At 39.3% G+C, this 18,430-nt stretch overlaps 1 protein-coding gene across 4 annotated transcripts in view; it reads left to right on the top strand.

The window, feature by feature from the left end:
• Nucleotides 1–305: 305 nt before the first annotated feature.
• The window catches only part of SPAST (spastin), a 38,090-nt gene continuing 19,965 nt past the window's right edge, over nt 306–18,430 (top strand). The window contains exons 1-4 of one of the 4 annotated variants that reach the window (XM_086460923.1): nt 306–711; nt 4,821–4,904; nt 6,144–6,227; nt 11,821–11,916. In XM_086460923.1, coding sequence (XP_086317049.1) covers nt 306–711; nt 4,821–4,904; nt 6,144–6,227; nt 11,821–11,916 — 670 coding nt within the window. Of the gene's footprint in view, nt 712–4,817; nt 4,905–6,143; nt 6,228–11,820; nt 11,917–18,430 lie in introns of all 4 variants that reach the window. The other 3 variants (XM_086460922.1, XM_086460925.1, XM_086460924.1) reach the window with 3 other exon arrangements.

Below are 18,430 nucleotides of genomic sequence, written 5' to 3'. Positions count from 1 at the left end.
TCCCCGCCCGGCGCTGCGCTCGCCCGCGGCCGCCCCTCGCCTCGGGCCGCCGCAGACCCCGCGCTGCCGCCGCCGCGGGTCACGCCGGGAGCTGTAGGCGCCCGGCGGCGCCCATCCCCACCTCCCATTGTCGCTGCGGCGCGTCGACAACGGCGGCGCTGGGCGGGGGGGCAGTAGTGCCGCCCCGCATTCGGCCAGGGCCGCCGTGCACTCCGCCCCCCGGGGCTGAGCGAAAGGGGCGTCGCCGCCGCCGCCATGGCCGGTTGTTGTCAGTCCCTGGCAGCGGGTTATGGCGACGGCGGTGAATGAATTCTCCGGGCGGCAGAGGGAAAAAGAAGGGCTCAGCCGGCTCCAGCTCCGCGTCCCCGGCCGCCGGGGCCTCACCCTCCTCGCCGCCCGGGCCGGCCCCCCCCGTGCCGCCGGCGGGGACGGCGGCAGCGGCGTCCCCCCACAAGCGGAACCTGTACTATTTCTCGTACCCGCTCTTCGCCGCCTTCGCTCTGCTCCGCTTCGTCGCCTTCCAGCTCGGGCTGCTCTTCGCCTGGCTCTGCGAGCGCCTCTCCCGCGGCGCCCTCATGGCCGCCAAGGGGAGCAGGGCTGGGGCCGGCGACGCGCCCGAGCCCGGCGGGGCGCCCGAGACGGTGCGGGCCTGTCACAAACGGGCCTTCGAGTGCATCTCCATGGCGCTACGCATCGACGAGGACGAGAGAGGTAGGGGAGCGCCGCTGGCCGCCCCGCGCTGCGGGGGGAGGTGGGCCGGGCCGGGCCGGGCCGGCCGGTGTGGGGATGGCGGGCAGGGCCTCTCTCTCGACCGGACGCCGGCGGAGCGGGGCTGCCGCTTCGAGGTAAAAACAAACAAAACCCGCTTATGTGCGGAATGGGGGGTGCGAAGGGTCTGTGCGGGAGGGTGAAGTGCGTGCCCGTGCCCGCATAGCGGTTGCCCCCCCGCCGGGACCGTCCCCGCATCGCGGCAGCCGGAGGGCGCGGGTTGGGTCCGAAAGCCGCGGCTGGGGCTGATTTCCCACGCAAACGAGTCTCTGTATTTCGCTCTGATAACTTTAAAGTTTTTGATGCGGAGGTCTAGGTGAGGCGATTAGAAACCGGGGAGTGTGCCTGTAACTAGTTTTGGATTTAACCGAGCCAGCCAGGCGACAGAAGCACCAGGGACAATAAGAAGGGTGCACCCTTTAATGCACTCTCTGACTAGTGATGGAAGTGTTGAAGTGAGACTTTGGGAAACTTGGCCCCCAAACTACCGATTTGGGTTCATCTGATTTTTAAGGGAGGAGATACATATTTGTATTTTGACAGTTTTTTAAAATTGTTTTTCTTAAGCTGTTTGATATGCTTACTCTAAAAACCTATCACTATGTGACTAGAAGGAGGGTGTTTAGGGTTTGATTAAGCACAGGAATGAGGAATTATTTATTATTTATTATATTTTATTAATTTTATTATTAGTATTTAGTATTATATTAATATTACTAAAAATAAAATTAAATAATATTAATATGTAAGATTATTAAAATAATTTATTATTATTTATTCTTTTTTGTCTAGAGGATTATAAAAAAAGGCAATTGCTAGTGCACTTGATTTGACCATTTACTCTAAACACAGCAGCACAACTCTGTCAGCGTCCAAAAGGTAGCCCTTAGGGGCATGCTGTCTGCATTTTAAAATTCTCTGGAAACGTCAGAATACCTTGTACCCTTTCAGTTGAGCTTCAGTGAAACTGTTATCCTGGAGGAAGAGGTTAAAAATACAGGCATAGGCCTTCAACAGAAGCAACACGCTGGGAGCACTGTAAAAGCAAGGGATGTGTCTTGCTTCACGTTGACAATTTGGGAGTGGCAGTGGTAAGCTCTGAGAGAAAAACCCCCCACTGTGTGCAGCAAGGTTAGTTCAGAACAGATGTACAGCGTGAGAGCATTGAGGGTCATGGGAGCACAGCATAAAAGAAGGTGAGGTAGGTTAAAACTGCAGTGTTGTTGATGATTGCTTTGTGAAGAGTAGGAAAATCTTAAATTATCAGGTGCCTGTTCCACTGTTGTGGCTTGTAACTGTTCGTGGTTTGAAGGGTAAGCCTTCAAATGTCGATTTTAATCATGGGCTTGCTTTGTAGATACTTTTAGAGTTGTCATATAGAAATTAGCTGCACAGGTCATACGTTTAGTAAGAAAAAAAATCTTTGCTGCTAACACAAGCAGTTGCAAAGCTGTTACAACCCTGCCAGTCCAATACTCGTTTCATTTACTGAAATACATGCATACCTTTGAGTTTATTTGATATGTAACTAAGTCGGGGTTTTTTGTAACTTCTAAGAGAAGACAATTTATTAGGCATAGTGTGTGAAACGGCTAGGACTTCTGGATTGTCTAATATCCTGTTAATTATGTGGTGGTTTTGCTATTCTGGAAGCAGTGCACACTTCAGTAATTATGAAAGCACTTCTGGTAATTTTGATGCTTCTGAATTATTGGGAAAATTAATATTCTTGTTTTGGTATTTTCAAGATCAAGCTTAACATCTTTCCTGGGACTGAGAAGGCACATGTAGTGGGCTGATTCCAGCCAGCAGCTAAGCACCCACATAGCTGCTTGTTTACTCCCCTCAGGGGGACAGGGGAGAGAACAGGAACAGCAGAAGTGAGAAAACTTGTGGTTCAGCATAAAGACACGTTGATAAGTGAAGGAAAGAGATGGGGGGGAGGTAAGTGGTGCAAGGGCAATTGCTTCCTAATGCCCAGCCAGTTTCAGAGCAATGGCTGCCTTGGAAGACAGCCCCCACCCTGTTCTTCTTCTACCAAGTTATTGCTGCGCATGGTATTATATGACATGGAATATCCTTTTGGCCAACCTGGGTCAGCCATTCTGCTGTTGTGCCCTCCCAACTCCTTGTGCACCACCAGCCTGCTCGCAGGGGATCTAGAGTGGGAAAAAGAAAACCTTGAGTCTGTGCAAGCTGTTAGCAACAGTCAAAACATTGGCGTGTTATCAACACTGGTGTAGTCACAAATCCAAAACACAGCACCATAGGGGCTGCTACAAAGAAAATTGTCTCCTTCCCAGCCAGACCCACTGCAGCAAATCAATGACTTCTAAGGAATATGACTTCTTTGTTGTACTTTTAATGTCTTAATCACTGAGAACTAGTAAACCATTCTGTGCAGATTCAGAGCACTACCTTTGCAAACAGCTGTTTGATATATTGCCTCTAAAACTGCTCCAGTTAAAAGTGAGATTTTTAATGATGACCTTGGCATATTTGCAGCTGCTCTTCAGAATAGCAAAGCAATTCAGGCCATAGCAGAGGTGGCTTGAGTAATCTCAAATTTGATTTCTAATAGCCATAATCAGCATTAGGTTTATGCTGCTGTTGAAACTGTTTCTATAGGTGATGGGGAGAAGCTTGAAGAAAAAAAGGCTACAGGGAGGATTAAAATCACTCAGCTTCAATGATTTAATTTGTTGAGATTTGTACTTAACAATCAGGATATATGAGGCTGGCAGACAAAGGGCAGTAATAAAACGATTCCCAAGGTGTGTAATAGACACAACTGTAGGAAGGTGCTGCTCCTGTGGTTTGGGTTGGTAAGAAAAGCAAAGCATGGAATTATCTGCACAGGGTAACTTGCCAAATGTTATTGAAAGATTTTGCATCTGAAGAGGGGCAAGAGAAAACTCTTTAAGAGAATTATACGAATTTATTGAACTATTTTTACTGGTACTAAAATTTGCTAGAAAATTGGTTGGGGACTGAAGTTATCAAAACACTAGAGTGCAGAAGCAACACAATCACTGGCAACTGGCACTTAGGAATCGTTTTGTGAAATGTTTTCTGTAACTAGGGTAATGACATGGGAAGTTTTCATTTTTGGGCATTTTTTTTTTCTAGTGCCAGCAGCTTGTTAATGCTAATCAGGTTTAAATTGTAATACCTAATGTGCTGTATTCCTGTGTGGAAAGGCATGCTTAGTGTGACATAGCTACCTTGCAATAGTATGTTTCCATATGTAAGCCTACAGTACCTTTCTATTGCAGAGCATTTCTAGAAGGCGAGCGATATGAAGTAGATAGGAGCATCTCTTCAATGGGTTATTGCTGTCACGGTGTCTCTCAGTACAGGTTAGGCATCGCCATGTTCATGGTGGTTTTTGCTGTAATATCCGGTTAGGACCTTCTTGGTACAGAGGTCTGCTCTAATTCCATCTATATTGTACTTGTGAAAGTTGACATACACCTGCAACACAGCACTTTGACAGGATGAACAAAGAAATAGCCCCTATGACCAGTGAACTGCTCTGTGCGAAAGTCAACCAGAGGAAAAGTGTCTCTTGTCTCACTCATGTAGTTAGGCTTGTTGCTTTTCTTCTTGAATTTCTGTGCTTGCAGTGTTACTTTGATATTGGCTATCACTGGAAGATTGAGACATGTCTCAATTTGATGTTCCAGAAGGAAAACCTGTTAATTTCACCATTTTTGTGGTGAATGAATATGTGTAAGCTACCTTTTTTACCTTTTTGATTTGTTTGGTTTTGGTTTTGTCAGTTTTTTAGGGGACTGATCTCTTTAAGGCAGATGGAGTATTCCTAAAACAGGCAAAAGTGATTTGAGGCTGGTATAGTACCTGTTTTTAATAGAAAAGCTTGTTTGAAACCAAGTAGATATAAAGTTGACAGTGTCCCTTTAAGCGTTTCTTTAAGGTTTTGTTCAAATATGTCTTCCTTCCTCTTACTTCTTTTATGCAGCGTTATATGGAACCATTCCTGAGCTTTTAATTTATTACAGAAATAATGGGTTCACTTCCTTTTTAAGCAGGACAAAAGGAACAAGCTGTTGAATGGTATAAGAAAGGAATTGAAGAACTGGAAAAAGGAATAGCTGTCTTAGTAATTGGTCAAGGTAAGCCAGTTTTGAGTTTTGTGGAAAAGATTTTGGTTTATGGCTGCTTTGAAGTGAGGAATCAATACTGCTAAGTATGGTAGGTGCTAAGAATGGTCTACTGTATGAATTAATTCATAAGAGTGTTTCTTATTCCTGTTTTAGTTGTAGGTGAACACTGGTCTGTTTCTCTCTTTCATGTTAATGTTCTGGTCTGTAACACACTCAGATCTTGGTCCAAATATTTTCACACTATGCAAAATCATATCCAATTCTTGAAACTTCTAAAGTAAAACACTTGATTTCTTATATAATGGGAATGCCAAAATACTGAGTTCTGATTTGATTTGCCAAAATTGACAGTTCTTGTTCTCACACAGAAATTTATATTCCCTTCAGTGTAACTGAAGAAACACCCCAATTTGGAATTGTCTAGCATTGTGTTTCTGAATAGCTTATGCCAAAATAGCTGAACATTTCCAAAGAAGGAGGAAAGCAATCTGTGTCTATGGAAACATTTTAAGCTGTAGTGTAGAAGCACGTATGTACCATGGAGAAATAGTTGTAGTGAAGGACTTGCTAAGAATTTCTGTCCACAAAATAATGACAGTAACCCACCCCAAACCTGTAACTGCTTTTGCAGACTGCTGTTTTGTTCCTCAGCCGTACTTAGAAATGTGGACAGTATGTGGTGACATGTTATTTCTGTAGTAATGCCAGTTGCATTTGATACAACCTGTCTAAATTGCACAGTTTTAAAAAAAAAAAGAGCTTGACTTGAACAGGCATTATTTTTTAGGAAGTGGTGATATTCATGTCTGTAATTCAGTGCATTTTGAAATATAAAGGGACACAGCCAACTGAATTTTAATCTGTTAATTTTGCCAAAGTGAATTATTTCCAATTGTACTTGCCTCTCAGTCACTTTTCAAGCTTTTTAAAAATTTTTTGTCTGATTTCTGTTTAGAAAAATGCAGCGACAAAGAACGTATGTTAGGTCAGCATGAGATGTTAGAGAATGTGCAAAGCAATGCATGGGTTCCCACTGCTCTACAAGCAATATTGTAAAGCAGATAGTGTCAACTGACTTTAAATTCTTGATCAAATAGAAAGCTTTAGGAGTTTCTCATTAGTTTTGCAACAGTGTTACTTAGTGCAGGGGATAGATGAAGGGTGGGAAGAAGAAAAGGGAAGGCTGGGTGTCAATATTTTAGCACTTATTTGCCAAATTGTGTTTTAACGTTGATTTTTCTTTGTAAGGTGATCAATGTGAACGGGCTCGACGTCTGCAATCTAAAATGATGACAAATTTGGCAATGGCCAAGGATCGCTTGCAGCTTTTAGGTACAAGTTACAATTCATGACTTTGGAAAGTTTGTCATTATTCACACAACTTCATGTAATGCATTCTCTAAAATATGACTTTGATTCTTAAAGTGAAGGAGTCATCATCTGTGTAGGGTCTCTGAACTTTGGTTTTTAGTTGAGAGTAAATAATATTTTTTCAATGCTGTTGGTGGATTTTGAAATTGGGATTTTGTGACCCACTTCCCTATGCCTTAAGGAATAGGTGTAAAAGTAACTGAGAGGCCTTTATACTGTAGCACGCTTGAGTCATAAACTGGGGAAGTCTTGACTAACTCTTGCTGGAGCTAGTTTAGGATTGCTGTGTTAGAACTGTAGTAAAACTTACATGTTGCTGGTCATGAATGCTAAGTGTGCCTTCTGTAAGTTTAACTACTTCATGTTCTGTTAATCTATTGTCACTTACATAATAATTTTCCTGATTATTGGTATATACTGTAATAATAATTCCTTAGCATTATGTAGACCATAAGGTTGTGAAATCCTAAGTCTTGTAATTTTTATCAAGTAAGGGTCTAATTTAAGACTAGCAGGTAAGATCACTTCAGAAGCACAATGTTGTATAGGTTTAGCTTTATCAAAATTGTGTTGTATATAAGCTCTTGATGGGCAGGGTAAAACAGGCGGGATTGGAAATGGTATCTTACTGTGCATGATAAACAGACAAAGATCCCTCTCCGCATCGAGCAACACACCCGCAGCTTTCTGTAGTGCATCCTCTAAACTGAGATCTTTGGAAATACTTTCAGTTAGGCAGTAAAATGAAAAGCTTTTTTTTTTTTTATTTTAATTGTTCTTTAAGGGAGAACTAACAAATGTACTTGAGTCTTAACTTGCATATCTGCAGCTCTAATCTTGCACTGTGTTATTTTGAGTTCTACTAACTCTCTCTGCTAGGAGTGTGTAGAGCAGGCAGGAGAACTCATGTTCTTTTTTCCTCTTGCACTTTGTGATTCTGTGGTCCTGAGTGGTGATTGACAGGGAAGTTGTGACAACCACAAGAAAGTGAATCCCTTTTTGTTTCCCTTGAGTTCCTGGTTCCTTAGCTCTTTCTGAAAAAGAGTGACAGGAACATGGTGATTCTGGCTTCTCTGATTTATTATGGGTGTTTGTTGTAGACCCTTAGTATATGCAGAAAAGATATTTTCTACTCATTACGGTTAAAGGCTGACTTGTAGAGGTGATAAACTAGGGCTCAAAAGAGTGAAAGTGGTTACTTGCTAACAATCTTTGATAATGTATGGCTTGTTGCTGATATTCTAATTGCAAGTGGCTGGGACGTCTTTAAAAAATTGCTGTTCTTTGAACCTTAAGTAGAAATGCCTGTGTTTTGTGGGTAGTGCTTCATCCTTGCTTGTGTTAGTGTAGTAGCGCTTGGCGATGTTCATAAGTTGCTTACTTGCTGTGCTCTGGTTCAAAAGATAAAAACTGCAAAAAATCCTAAAGTTGAAGTCAAGCTGGTACGTTAATTTTGCTACCATAATGTATGATCACATGCTATTTGTACTCTTCATTCAGAGTGCAGATTGATAAGTAAACAGAACAGTGTTTATTGCATAAGCTGATGTCAAATATGATTTTTAATTTTTTTTTTTTTTTTTTTTTTACTTTGAGATTATCAGAAGTTTAGTACTTTGTTTTACTTAGATTCTTTTTCAGTTTGCACTAAGGATCTACCTCAATGTACCTGAGAGCAAACTTTGGATAGAAAGAAGTGCAGTCATCTGCCCTTTAGGAAGGAAAAAGATGTTGTTTGGAGAGATACTGCAATGGATTTAAATCCCTGCAAGCTTTATGATTATGAATCTATTTGAGTAATATTTGTTATACCATCTAACCAACTTTCAAGTATTGACAGCATCTGGTTTTATTACTTTATATATTATTTTACATGGATTTTGTCAAAATTTAAGGTAATCTAGAGTTGAATTGCTTGTGCAATTCTAAGCATAGCTTTTAGCTTGTTACTTATAGTAGCAGATATTTGGAATTTTTGAAGTGGTGTAGAGATGCTTTTGTAGTTGAGCTAAATCTGAGGCTCTTGAAGCTCTTAAGGTTCAGTAAAGTGATTTTTCCTCTAGCCCCGTGGAATTTCTGTGTTTTTTAAGGGAAAATAGGCAAGTCCTTTATTGCATTAGCTGGCAGGATGAAACAGACTTTAAATAGACAATGATATAAAACATTCTATTCTGCTTGCTAGTCAGAGGTGTGATTGCAGACTGCCTTACTGAAATGCCATCCAGTCAAGCAAGTTATATAGAAAGTGAAAATTAAATCATATGGATTATAACTGTCCCTTAAAAGTGGCCAGTGCTTTGATTTTTTTTGAAATGTGTTGGATCTTCAATGTAAGTGTGGAGTTGCATGACACCACTGATGGGGGTGTTGTAGCCCACTGGTGTCTGATCATACCCATGCATTATTGCCATGTGTCATCACACCACTGATGCCTTTTAATGTTCAACCAAGAGAATGTAGTTACTTAACTTGGATGTTGGCTTTACTAATTCGAGCACTGTTTTCATCTTGAGTCTAAATCACTGTATTGTATTCTGTTCAAAGCTGTAGTATGACACAGCCTGAAAGCTGAAGTTACTCCAGGTATGTTTCAGAGCACCTCAAGGTGTCTTGATCATTTCAGCAGTCCAGTGACAATATTGGATTGTGCTACCTGTCAGAGGACTTCCACGTTCTACCATTTGAATTCATGGCGGCCATTGTTTTTGACATGGTTTAGGGTGAGTTAGCTGTGCAGTTATTTAGATGAGTAGATGAATCTTGCTCTGATGGTCTTCATAGCCCTGATCTCTCCTGGATGACTGATCACCTGTGTTAGAATCCTTATATTTGATAGATTTGGAATCACAGGGGGATATTAGTTTTCTGCAGTCATTACATAGCACTGAGCAGTTTGCTGTTCCTGAAGATAGATAACCGCAATGTCCAGTGCAACACTATTCTATTCCAATGCTATACACATGTTGTACCAGTCTATGTTCTCCCATTTCAGACAGACTTTCTGTAGGGGGACAGTTTTCTGTCAGCACTAGTGCCTTTCTGTTTACTTTGTGTAGCTTCAGTATTTTGGTTGAAGGATGCACGTGGCACATAATTAAAGTAACTTTTGTCAGTATCCTCTTTGGTAATTTGCCTGTGTATAGATGCAGGCTTCAATGCACACCTTTAGGGATTCTTCCACTTTCTTGGAGGTCATGGTGGTTTTGCTTCAGGCTTGTGTTATAGGGCAATTTTTTTTTAATTAAAAATCTGTTACCTTGAACTCAAGGTCTAATGTTGTCTAAATAAGACAACAGTTGCAGTGGTGTTTATTTAGTAGGTTTATGTCAATGTTGTATCATCAAAGAGAAACAATGAATGAGATTCTGTAAACTTTTTTTTCCAGTGCTTGCAGACACGGGGAGAAAACATTTAAATGGAAGGGTGTCCTGTTAATTCCCTGGAATAATATTTAACAGCTCAATTTGCTTTCATTATTCCAGAGGGCTCTACAGCTACACTGCCTGTCAAGAAAAGTGATAGATTTGCTGTATGTAATTTCATGTGCGATATTAAAATTCCATGTTAATATATAATGTGATGGCAAGACAGTGTGTGAATTGAAACTGGACAACAGTGGGATTACCTTTTGTTGTTGTTGTTGCAGTTGTGGAGTTCCTGAATATATGGAACTTGCTAAGCCATTGATAATTGTGGTAAAACTCCAGTTTCAAACTCGGGTGTTGAAGGAAATAGCATTTCTGGAATTTCTGCCCAAGCCAATTGATTTTTATTATGATTGCTTGCTAGAAAGCTCTTTTTTTTTAATAAAGTTCAGAAACGTTCTCCAAACTTAACTGATTGTCTAATATCTTATGAAGTCTATTAGTACTAATTTTGTTTCCTGAGCTTCTCTGTGTACTTTCCATTCAGATTGCATGCACTGGGCAGGGCATAGACTGATCTGGTGCCTCTTTCAGTAGTGCTGTGCCCACCAAAAAAGTACATTGTTTTGGCGGCCAGTCATACTACAAGGACTTTTCTTAGACTTCTTTAGAGGGAGGTTTCTTAGGGTAACTTCTTACAAGTTACAGAGCTTGTGGCTGTTCATAGGCTGTTCTTCTGTGACAAACATTTTTTTGTTTTGTTTTACTGTACCCAACTCTTCAATGCTTTCAGTTTAAAACAAAGTAAATGCTGGGTGCACATAATCTTGAAATTTAGCTTTTCGTATTTGCCTGTGGCTACTAAGGTTTCAGTCTAAACTGCATCTTGCTCAGTCTGCATGTTGTTATTAAACCATCCCTTAAACTATTGGACCTAAAGATACTTCCCAGGGAAGCTAAGTGGTGAGTGATCAGGAGCAGGGAGAAGAAGAAAGGAATGAAGCAGAAAGGCTGGAAAAAGATCTGTAATAGACAAAGAAGCATAGGCAAGGAAGTGTTTATGCTTGTTGGTTGTATGATCTGCAAGCTCTAAATGGCACTTCTTCCTCTAGTCAGGGCATTTATGATATTGGGTGTACATGTTTTCAGTAGAATTCAGCTTCTTTTGCAGTATGTACTTTCATCATATTGCCAGAGGACACTGCCTCTCTATGTGGCCATCTCTTTTTCCTGTAGTTGCTCGGTACTGTTACCTTTTGGGGGAGAGAAGGAAGAAAAAAAGGAGGGTGGGGGGGAGTGTGACAGTGTATGACTTGCATCCTTACAAACCGTGTTTTGTTTTTACAAAAAAGGTAGGGGTGTGTGTGTGTAAATAAAGATGGAAGAGGCTGTAAAGCACCCCAAAAGTAAGGCCTAACTTACTAACTGCAGTGAGAAAAGCAGGAGTGGTGTGTGAACTGCAGAGAACAAATAGTCCTGAGACTTCATTCTTGTTTTGTGTGGTTTGCAGCCTTATGCCTCTTTGACTTATGCTTAGGATAGCTTATCATGACTTCTTAGAGTTAATTTCTTTCTCCTTAATATGTAACGTTATAAATCTTGTATTCAGATGTTTCTGAAGTTAATCATCTTAAAGAACACAGCTTGCATGACAATTTTATTGACTTAATTTTAAGACAATTACATTTCTAAATAGAGATATTGAAAGACATTTTCATAATGTTGAGGTTTCTGAAAAATGTTGACTGGCTGTTATTACTCGAGTGAAACATTTAATATGAAGGAAAGTGATGACTCCTTGCAGTTGGTCAAAAGTAACACCTTGGGGAGGACTTTCAAAAATGGGTTATCAACATAAATATTTAGTAAATTAAGTTGACTTAATCCTGACCATTGCTTTTGGGAAGTAATTACAATCACTAGACTGGAAAGATTGTTGTAATTAACTCAGTTGTAAATGGCTAGTATTAAAGCTGTTTTCAGTCAAGCTCACCCTGACAGAATTTTCTTACAAATTTGCTAAACGTGTAGGATAGATAGAAATACTCCTCTTATCTTTAACCCTGTATCAAGTATAACAAAGCAAAACTTGACATTTGTGTGTTCAACATACATAAATTTTCTTGGTTCATTTTTATTTTTTGTTTATTTTGTCCTTTTTCCTCCCTCCCGCTCTGTCTACTATGTAGAGAAGCTGCAGGCAGTTTTGCAAATTTCCAAGCCGCAAATGGAGGTCTATAATGACAGTACTAACCTGGCATGCCGCAATGGACATCTCCAGTCAGGTGGGTTTGGCTTTACCAGTGCCTATTGAGGGGATATCTCTCAGTTTCTGGTGTGTTACAGGGAAAGATATGCAATGCCATGTTGTGGCCCCACCAACTTTTAAAAAAAATTTTTTTATATTTGTTTTTAAAGACTTTGTATTACATTCCATCCTTTCTATGACTTTGACAACGCTGTTTTATTTTGTAATATTTGGTTCTCTCTTACGATGACTATCCTAGAATCCAAAACAATTTACTAAGACAACACTTTGGAAAATATTTCTCACGTTATATTCTTAGAGGAATGAAATGAAACCTGTTTTCGGAAGTGTCAAAGTCAGTGTAGGATACGTAGGTTATATATTGTGCCTACATAAGTAGCTCTTCCAGTATGATATTGTAAAAGTAAATGTGCATTTGCATTAAGCTGCTTTAAATTTCAGGGTTTTCTACTCTGAGAAAGGGATACAGGATTAAAATAGGGGGGGGAGACACACGATCAGCTCTTGCTTTTTGCCAAAGAAGGTTGTTTTTATCCTTTCCCAGAAGACTGCACCAGGGATATTAAAATAATGGAAGTAAACTTGTTTGTCTGTACACAAGGAGTAAAGTTATGCAACGTTTGTAGATTGTCTTCAGGGGGTGTTTTAAGCCAGCAGTAAGCTGTTGTCACAGTGTGATCTCAGCTGATCATTTGTACAGTAGACTATAATGAGGCTGAATAAAATAGAGAGCTAACAAGCAATGCAATTCATAAAGCTCAGCTACTGAGTCAAGAGCAGTATTCAGTTTTTAAAATAACTAAACTTGAAACTTTGTGTAAACCACATACGGTTTTTTTTTAAAAAGCTCTATTTCTAGTTCTGAAGTCATCTTACTGTTTGGGTTTAATTTTTCTAATTTGTGAGAAGATAAAGTAGTGGAACTGTGTCATGTTAGGCACCTTCAGATTACTGTATGCGTGGTATTTTTGTTAACTGCATTTATCAAAAAGATGTAGTTAAAATGTCTCTTCAGTATAAGTTCCTAGATTGAGCTTGAGAACTTAAACGATCCAGTACAACTGTTGTCTTTTTACCTGGTTGGCTAGAGATTGAATGAACAAATACTTGGATATACAGACAAAAGTTGATAACATGCTCTGTGCTCGATATGAACAGCTTTTTCTTTAAACTCATTCCTTTATATGTTTTTGTACCTTTTTCTCAATGTATCTCAGAATTGGATGCTGCAGGAGAAGGTTAGACTGAACTTTCACTCTTAAAACTGTTAATTTTAGTTACTTGAATCTGTTAGCAACAAAGCATAGAATATCCACTGGCATATACTAGAAATGAAGAAATGTTTTGCCAGGTCTGTGGCAGGTGTTTTTATTTACAGAAATTCCTGTAGCAGGAGGTGGTCACTATTGGTAAACTTGTGGAAATAGGTATTAGTCAGTTTACCCATTTGGAGTCATATTCCTGCTGACTTACAGAAGATGGATGACTGGACTGTTTCTGCAAAGCCATGGAGGAAAGGGTAGCAAAATAACTGCAAAGGGCTGTGGGCTTCTGGGGATCCTTTTTTCTGAGAAGTGTCTTCAGACTTCCTGAAAAGGAATAAGGTCTAACAGAGGAACTTTCATTTGCCAGGCTCAAGTGGGATCTGAAAAGAGACAGGACTGAAGAGAGGAGGTCATAAAAAAAGAGTTAGGTACCAGGCCTCTACTGATTACTTTGAACAAGACTTCAAGAAGCTTGTTCCATTTCCATTTACATTGCCAAATGTAAACTTTAGACTCATAACTTGTGGAAGTTAGAGGTTTACCCAAAGTACTGAACTCCTGCAGCTGTGGGGTCCCTGATAGTGCCAGGAAAGTCAGCCTATTAACAGTCATCTTAATTTCTTAATTGGCTGATGCCTATGCTTGCTCTCTCTTTTTTTTTTTTTTTTTTGGGGGGGGGGGGGGGGGGTGTGTGTGTGTGGGGAGGGAGGAGTTGTGCTTGTAAGATGTTGGTGCTACAATCTTTCCTTGATACATGTTGTAATAAAGATAGTATTTTCACATGGATAGCAGCAATTATTTAAAAACAAAGTAGATAACAAATTCTTAGAAAACTCTACAAAATCAGCTTGCAGGCTACTTAAAATAAGAGGTCTGCTGTTACTGAGAAAGTAGGGTTGCTGCAGAGATACTGAGCCACAGGGCTCTGGCATAAGCTTAATTTTTCTACGTACTTATAATATAATTATCAGTGTTGTTACCTAATCAGGCAGGCATTTTTAAAAGTCTGGGATTTTATGAAGTGTGAAACATGATCATTCATGGTTTAACATCAGGAAAGTGCCTTTTTCCCCATTCTTTGGTCAAAACCTGCTTTGCTTTCTTTCATTTGCTTTTAAAGGCCAAAGTCTTTAAAGATGTTTTTGCTTCTTAATTCTGTCCATTATTCTGTTCTCATAACTGTACTGCACATTTTTTGTATTTCCAAAATGTTACTGACTTGAGATTCTTCCTTCCAAGACATGATGTGTCAGCCTTTCAGACCAATTTACTTGATTCTAGCACAGATAACTACCTATCCCTTCCTCATTCATAGTTTCCTAATTTACCTGAATAGATAGAGATTTTTCTTGAAAATTTATCCGATAGATTAATAATGAGATTTTATAGGACCCCATTACAGCAGTATCACCTGCCCTTCAGTTGCAGAAGGCTATGCAGTAACTTGTCTTAACACTAATAGCAAGTAGTCTTCACCCAAAACTTTATTTTGAAATATATATTTACTGTTTAATACCTGTCATTCTTCTTCTCATAGCAGTCTTAAATTAGATGCAAAACAATTTAGCTGTGTTTTTTGTGTTGGATTTTTTTTTTCCTCAGACATGCATGTTTTCCTTTGCATTGTGGGTTTTTGTTTTTCAGCTAGCTTGGGAAGGAGATTATGCATGTCTTGCCAAACGTAGTGCTTGAGTTTTATGAACTTATTTATTCGGCATATAATACTGGTAGTATTGCAGTAATTCTGGTGTACCATTTTACATTTAATGTGTAAATCACAGAATGGTATATGATCAGAGAAAGCATTAAGTTTCTCTTTCTTACTGCAACATTAGTACTATGCAAGTAAGCTAGTATTTCGTCTCGGTTTTCACTGGAAGGATTTGCTGGTGTGTCTGTAGTAGTAGGTATATATGGGCAAGGTTTTTCAAGTTGCAAAAATTCTACTCTTAATGTTGAAGTCTTTTATGTAGTTGTCCAAGTAGGAGAACAAGTAGCAATAAGACCGTAACTTAACACCGTTATTTGGCAACAGTAGATCTTCAATGTGGCTCTGACAGTTCAGGAGGAGAACAGGTGTGTCACTGATCTGTGTAGCTGTGCTGCCATTCTAACATGGAATAGGTCCTTGTTAGTTGCTGGAGTTCTGTGTTAGGTAGTTTTGATTACTTGGATGTACTTATTTGAAAAATCTGTGTATGATCTTTGAAGGAATTACTGTTTGGGGGGGCTGTTGTGGGTGCCGAATAACTGAAATCAGTCTTACTGCATGTATTGCTGTGTAGCTAAGCAGTTTAAAGATTTTTAATTAATAAAACTAGATACAGAAAGTTACAGACAATTCTAGACTGGTGAAATTTTTTGGACTTGTGATCCACAGACATCATACAATAAGTTCTCCTAGTCACATTATATCAGTTATGGGTAGGCATACATAAGGAATTTCTGAGGAATATTCCCTGATTTCACAACTAAAGGCTGGAAACTGTTCTGCAATACTGGAACTGCTAATTTTAATTTAAACTGTTTTTTTGATGCTTAAGGAGTTATAAAACCAGCAGAAACTTGATTATTACAGTGTGCCTTAATCTGTTTTAGATGCACAAAAGAAAATATAATTGGTTTGCTTTGTAGAAATACAAAACATGCTGTTATCTTTATTAATAAATAAGCTAGAGCTGCATTGTTTCCCAGATTGTTTCTGTGTTTGCATGTGTGTAGTACAATCAAGCTTCTCGAAAGTTGTTCAAACATATCCTTACTTCACTTTACCTTTAAAAACAGTTAAATATAGTAATTGTGTTTTAACATTTCTTTCTGTAAGGGAGTCTGAAATTGGGCACCTGTGTCTGCAGCTTATCACAATTTAACCGACAGAAAACCTCAGACAAAATTCTGCTTCTTGTTTGTAATTTGTTCGTTGTGTGTATATTTGGATGACAGATTAAAATTGCAGGGATGCTTTCAGGACCAGGCAGTTATTACTTCGGTATAGTCTAGTGGCAGTAGCTTGGAGCTTTGAAGTAAATTATTCTGTCCGGTCAAGAATTAGAGAGTAAAACCAAAATCAAAGAGCCCCTGTTTCTATCCTGTAAGTGTATATGAAGTAGACAATTGAGTTGTTCAGTGTTTCAAATACGCTTGAAAAAAAATACCATGGTCTGACTTTATGATGAGGATGCATTTTAGACACTTACTTACCGTTTCATTTGGAACGGTGAAACATTTGCCAAAAGGCTGCTGGATATATTACAAAGGTTTCAGGGGCTCTTGCAGCATATTTTTCATCTTTCAGCAGATGACAAATACAAATGGATAATAAATGTGTTCTGGGGGTTTTGTTTTTGTTACAGCAAAATATATCTTTTACTTAATTAAATAATAGGGGCTCTCAGTCTGACCAGAAACATAATTGTGCTCTTAAACACTTGACCCTTTAAAAATAGGTAAACTTTAGATAAACTGTAATTCTGAAAAGTTTGATCACATTTTTGTTTGCTGCTCCAATGAAAATTTGTATATAAAATGAAGTTTCCCTCTGGAGTTGACACTGAATGACTATGTTCAAGAGTAGTTCATCAGTGCTGCTTTCTGTGCTACCCATCAGGACTGACCACAGGACATACGTAAACTTAGTGGTCTTGATTCCTGGAGGTACAGCTGGAATAAATCGTAATTTGTATTTAAACCTTTTTCTTTTCCCTTCCCCCCTGTATTTACACCTTTCTGAAATACACCTTACCTGCGCGATGTTATGGTACTCAAAATTGCAATGTGTATGTATTGTTCTCAATAGATGGGGGTAGTTCTAGGAAAGTGTAATAATTGAGCAGTGTGCTGGGGTGAAGGAGATGGAGGGAAAACTACTTCAGTTTTTTGAAGCCTTCTCATGTTGACTTCAAGCCAGCTGTACAAATGAGGCTGAAGGAAAAAAACAAACCAGCCAACCAACCAGAGTGCTGCCTTTTCATTAGATTGGACCAGTCAAAGTGTTGAGTAGCTAGGTTTTTTTAATAGATCCATATACTGCTTTTTGAACTTGAAAGTTACTAAGCATGCCAAATTTTTAAGAGTTCTTGACTTGGAAGTTCCTATGCAGGAATGAGTAAGTAAATTTAACCAGCTCTGGATCTGTGTGTGATTTAGTCAGTTTCATTGATGGTTTTGGTTGGTTTTGGTTGATTTGGGTTGGGGTTTTGTTTTTGGTTGGTTGATTGGATTTTTTTTCCACAGGAAATATCTTACAGGTAAATTTAGTTAATATTCTTAAGTTCCCTTGTTTTTTGCATGTTGATACATCTGCATTGTTTATGATGAGCCCTGCAGAGTTAAAAGGGATAGATTTGTGACTGAAGAAAGACTTTAGAAGCTTGTTAGACAGGTAGTTCAACACATGGATAACTGCAGGCTGTGTAAAGAATTGCTCGTGGAGTATGCAAAACTTTTATGTTTAAAGAGGCTGAGAATATGGTAGTAATTAGTTGATGCTTCCATGATACTGTTTCACTGAAGTATTCTTATTTGAGTTTTTTAAACACAACATTCAGAATTATGAGGCTTTCTACTTGAAGTATTTTTCACTGAACTGCAATATTATAAATTAAAAATTCTTTGTAGAGTCATTAATTTCCTTAAAAAACAAGAGTTCTTTGGCCTGTTGTTGAAGACTAACAAGTCAAATTGAGTTGCAGATTTCTAGTATCTTAGTGAAGAAACTTGTAGCTGAAATCCGTCCTGAGTTTCCTTACCTCTGACTCAGTGTTTCTCTTATCAAAAGGCTCCTTAATCCTTTTAAAAGGATATAAAATAAGGCAGTATTTACAGTTTCTGTTGGAGACAACAGTACTGTACTAGACAGCTTCCAGTACTGTATTCTTGCCACAAAAAACCCTGATCTGATGCTGTGCTCTAATCATTAACCAGCCTAACCAACCTGCATACTCGCTGTAGCACATTCTTAGCTCTTAGTCTCTGTTTTGACGTTCTACACTTGCTGTTTCTGTGCCAAGGAACCTTACTTTATTGTGTATCCCATACAGAGAATTTAGAAATGAAGTGCTGTTTCACTTACTCTGGACCAAAATGGCCTTTTGTAGTTTAATCATCTGTGGCCAATATGTTGAGTTTTATCTGTCACCTAATTTGAAACCTTCTTGCTCCATCGTGGAGGTGAATTAGAGTAAGTGTGAATGGAATCTGTGGTGGTCTTTGAATTCAGTGGTATAATATTTTAAGACCTAATTTGGAATGTAGGAAGGTAAGCTG

The sequence above is a fragment of the Leptosomus discolor genome, chromosome 2, assembly GCF_034619465.1.
Source record: "Leptosomus discolor isolate bLepDis1 chromosome 2, bLepDis1.hap2, whole genome shotgun sequence".
NCBI lineage: Eukaryota > Metazoa > Chordata > Aves > Leptosomiformes > Leptosomidae > Leptosomus > Leptosomus discolor.
Note: the sequence above shows the minus strand (reverse complement) of the source record. Positions and strands in the feature narration are given on the sequence as shown.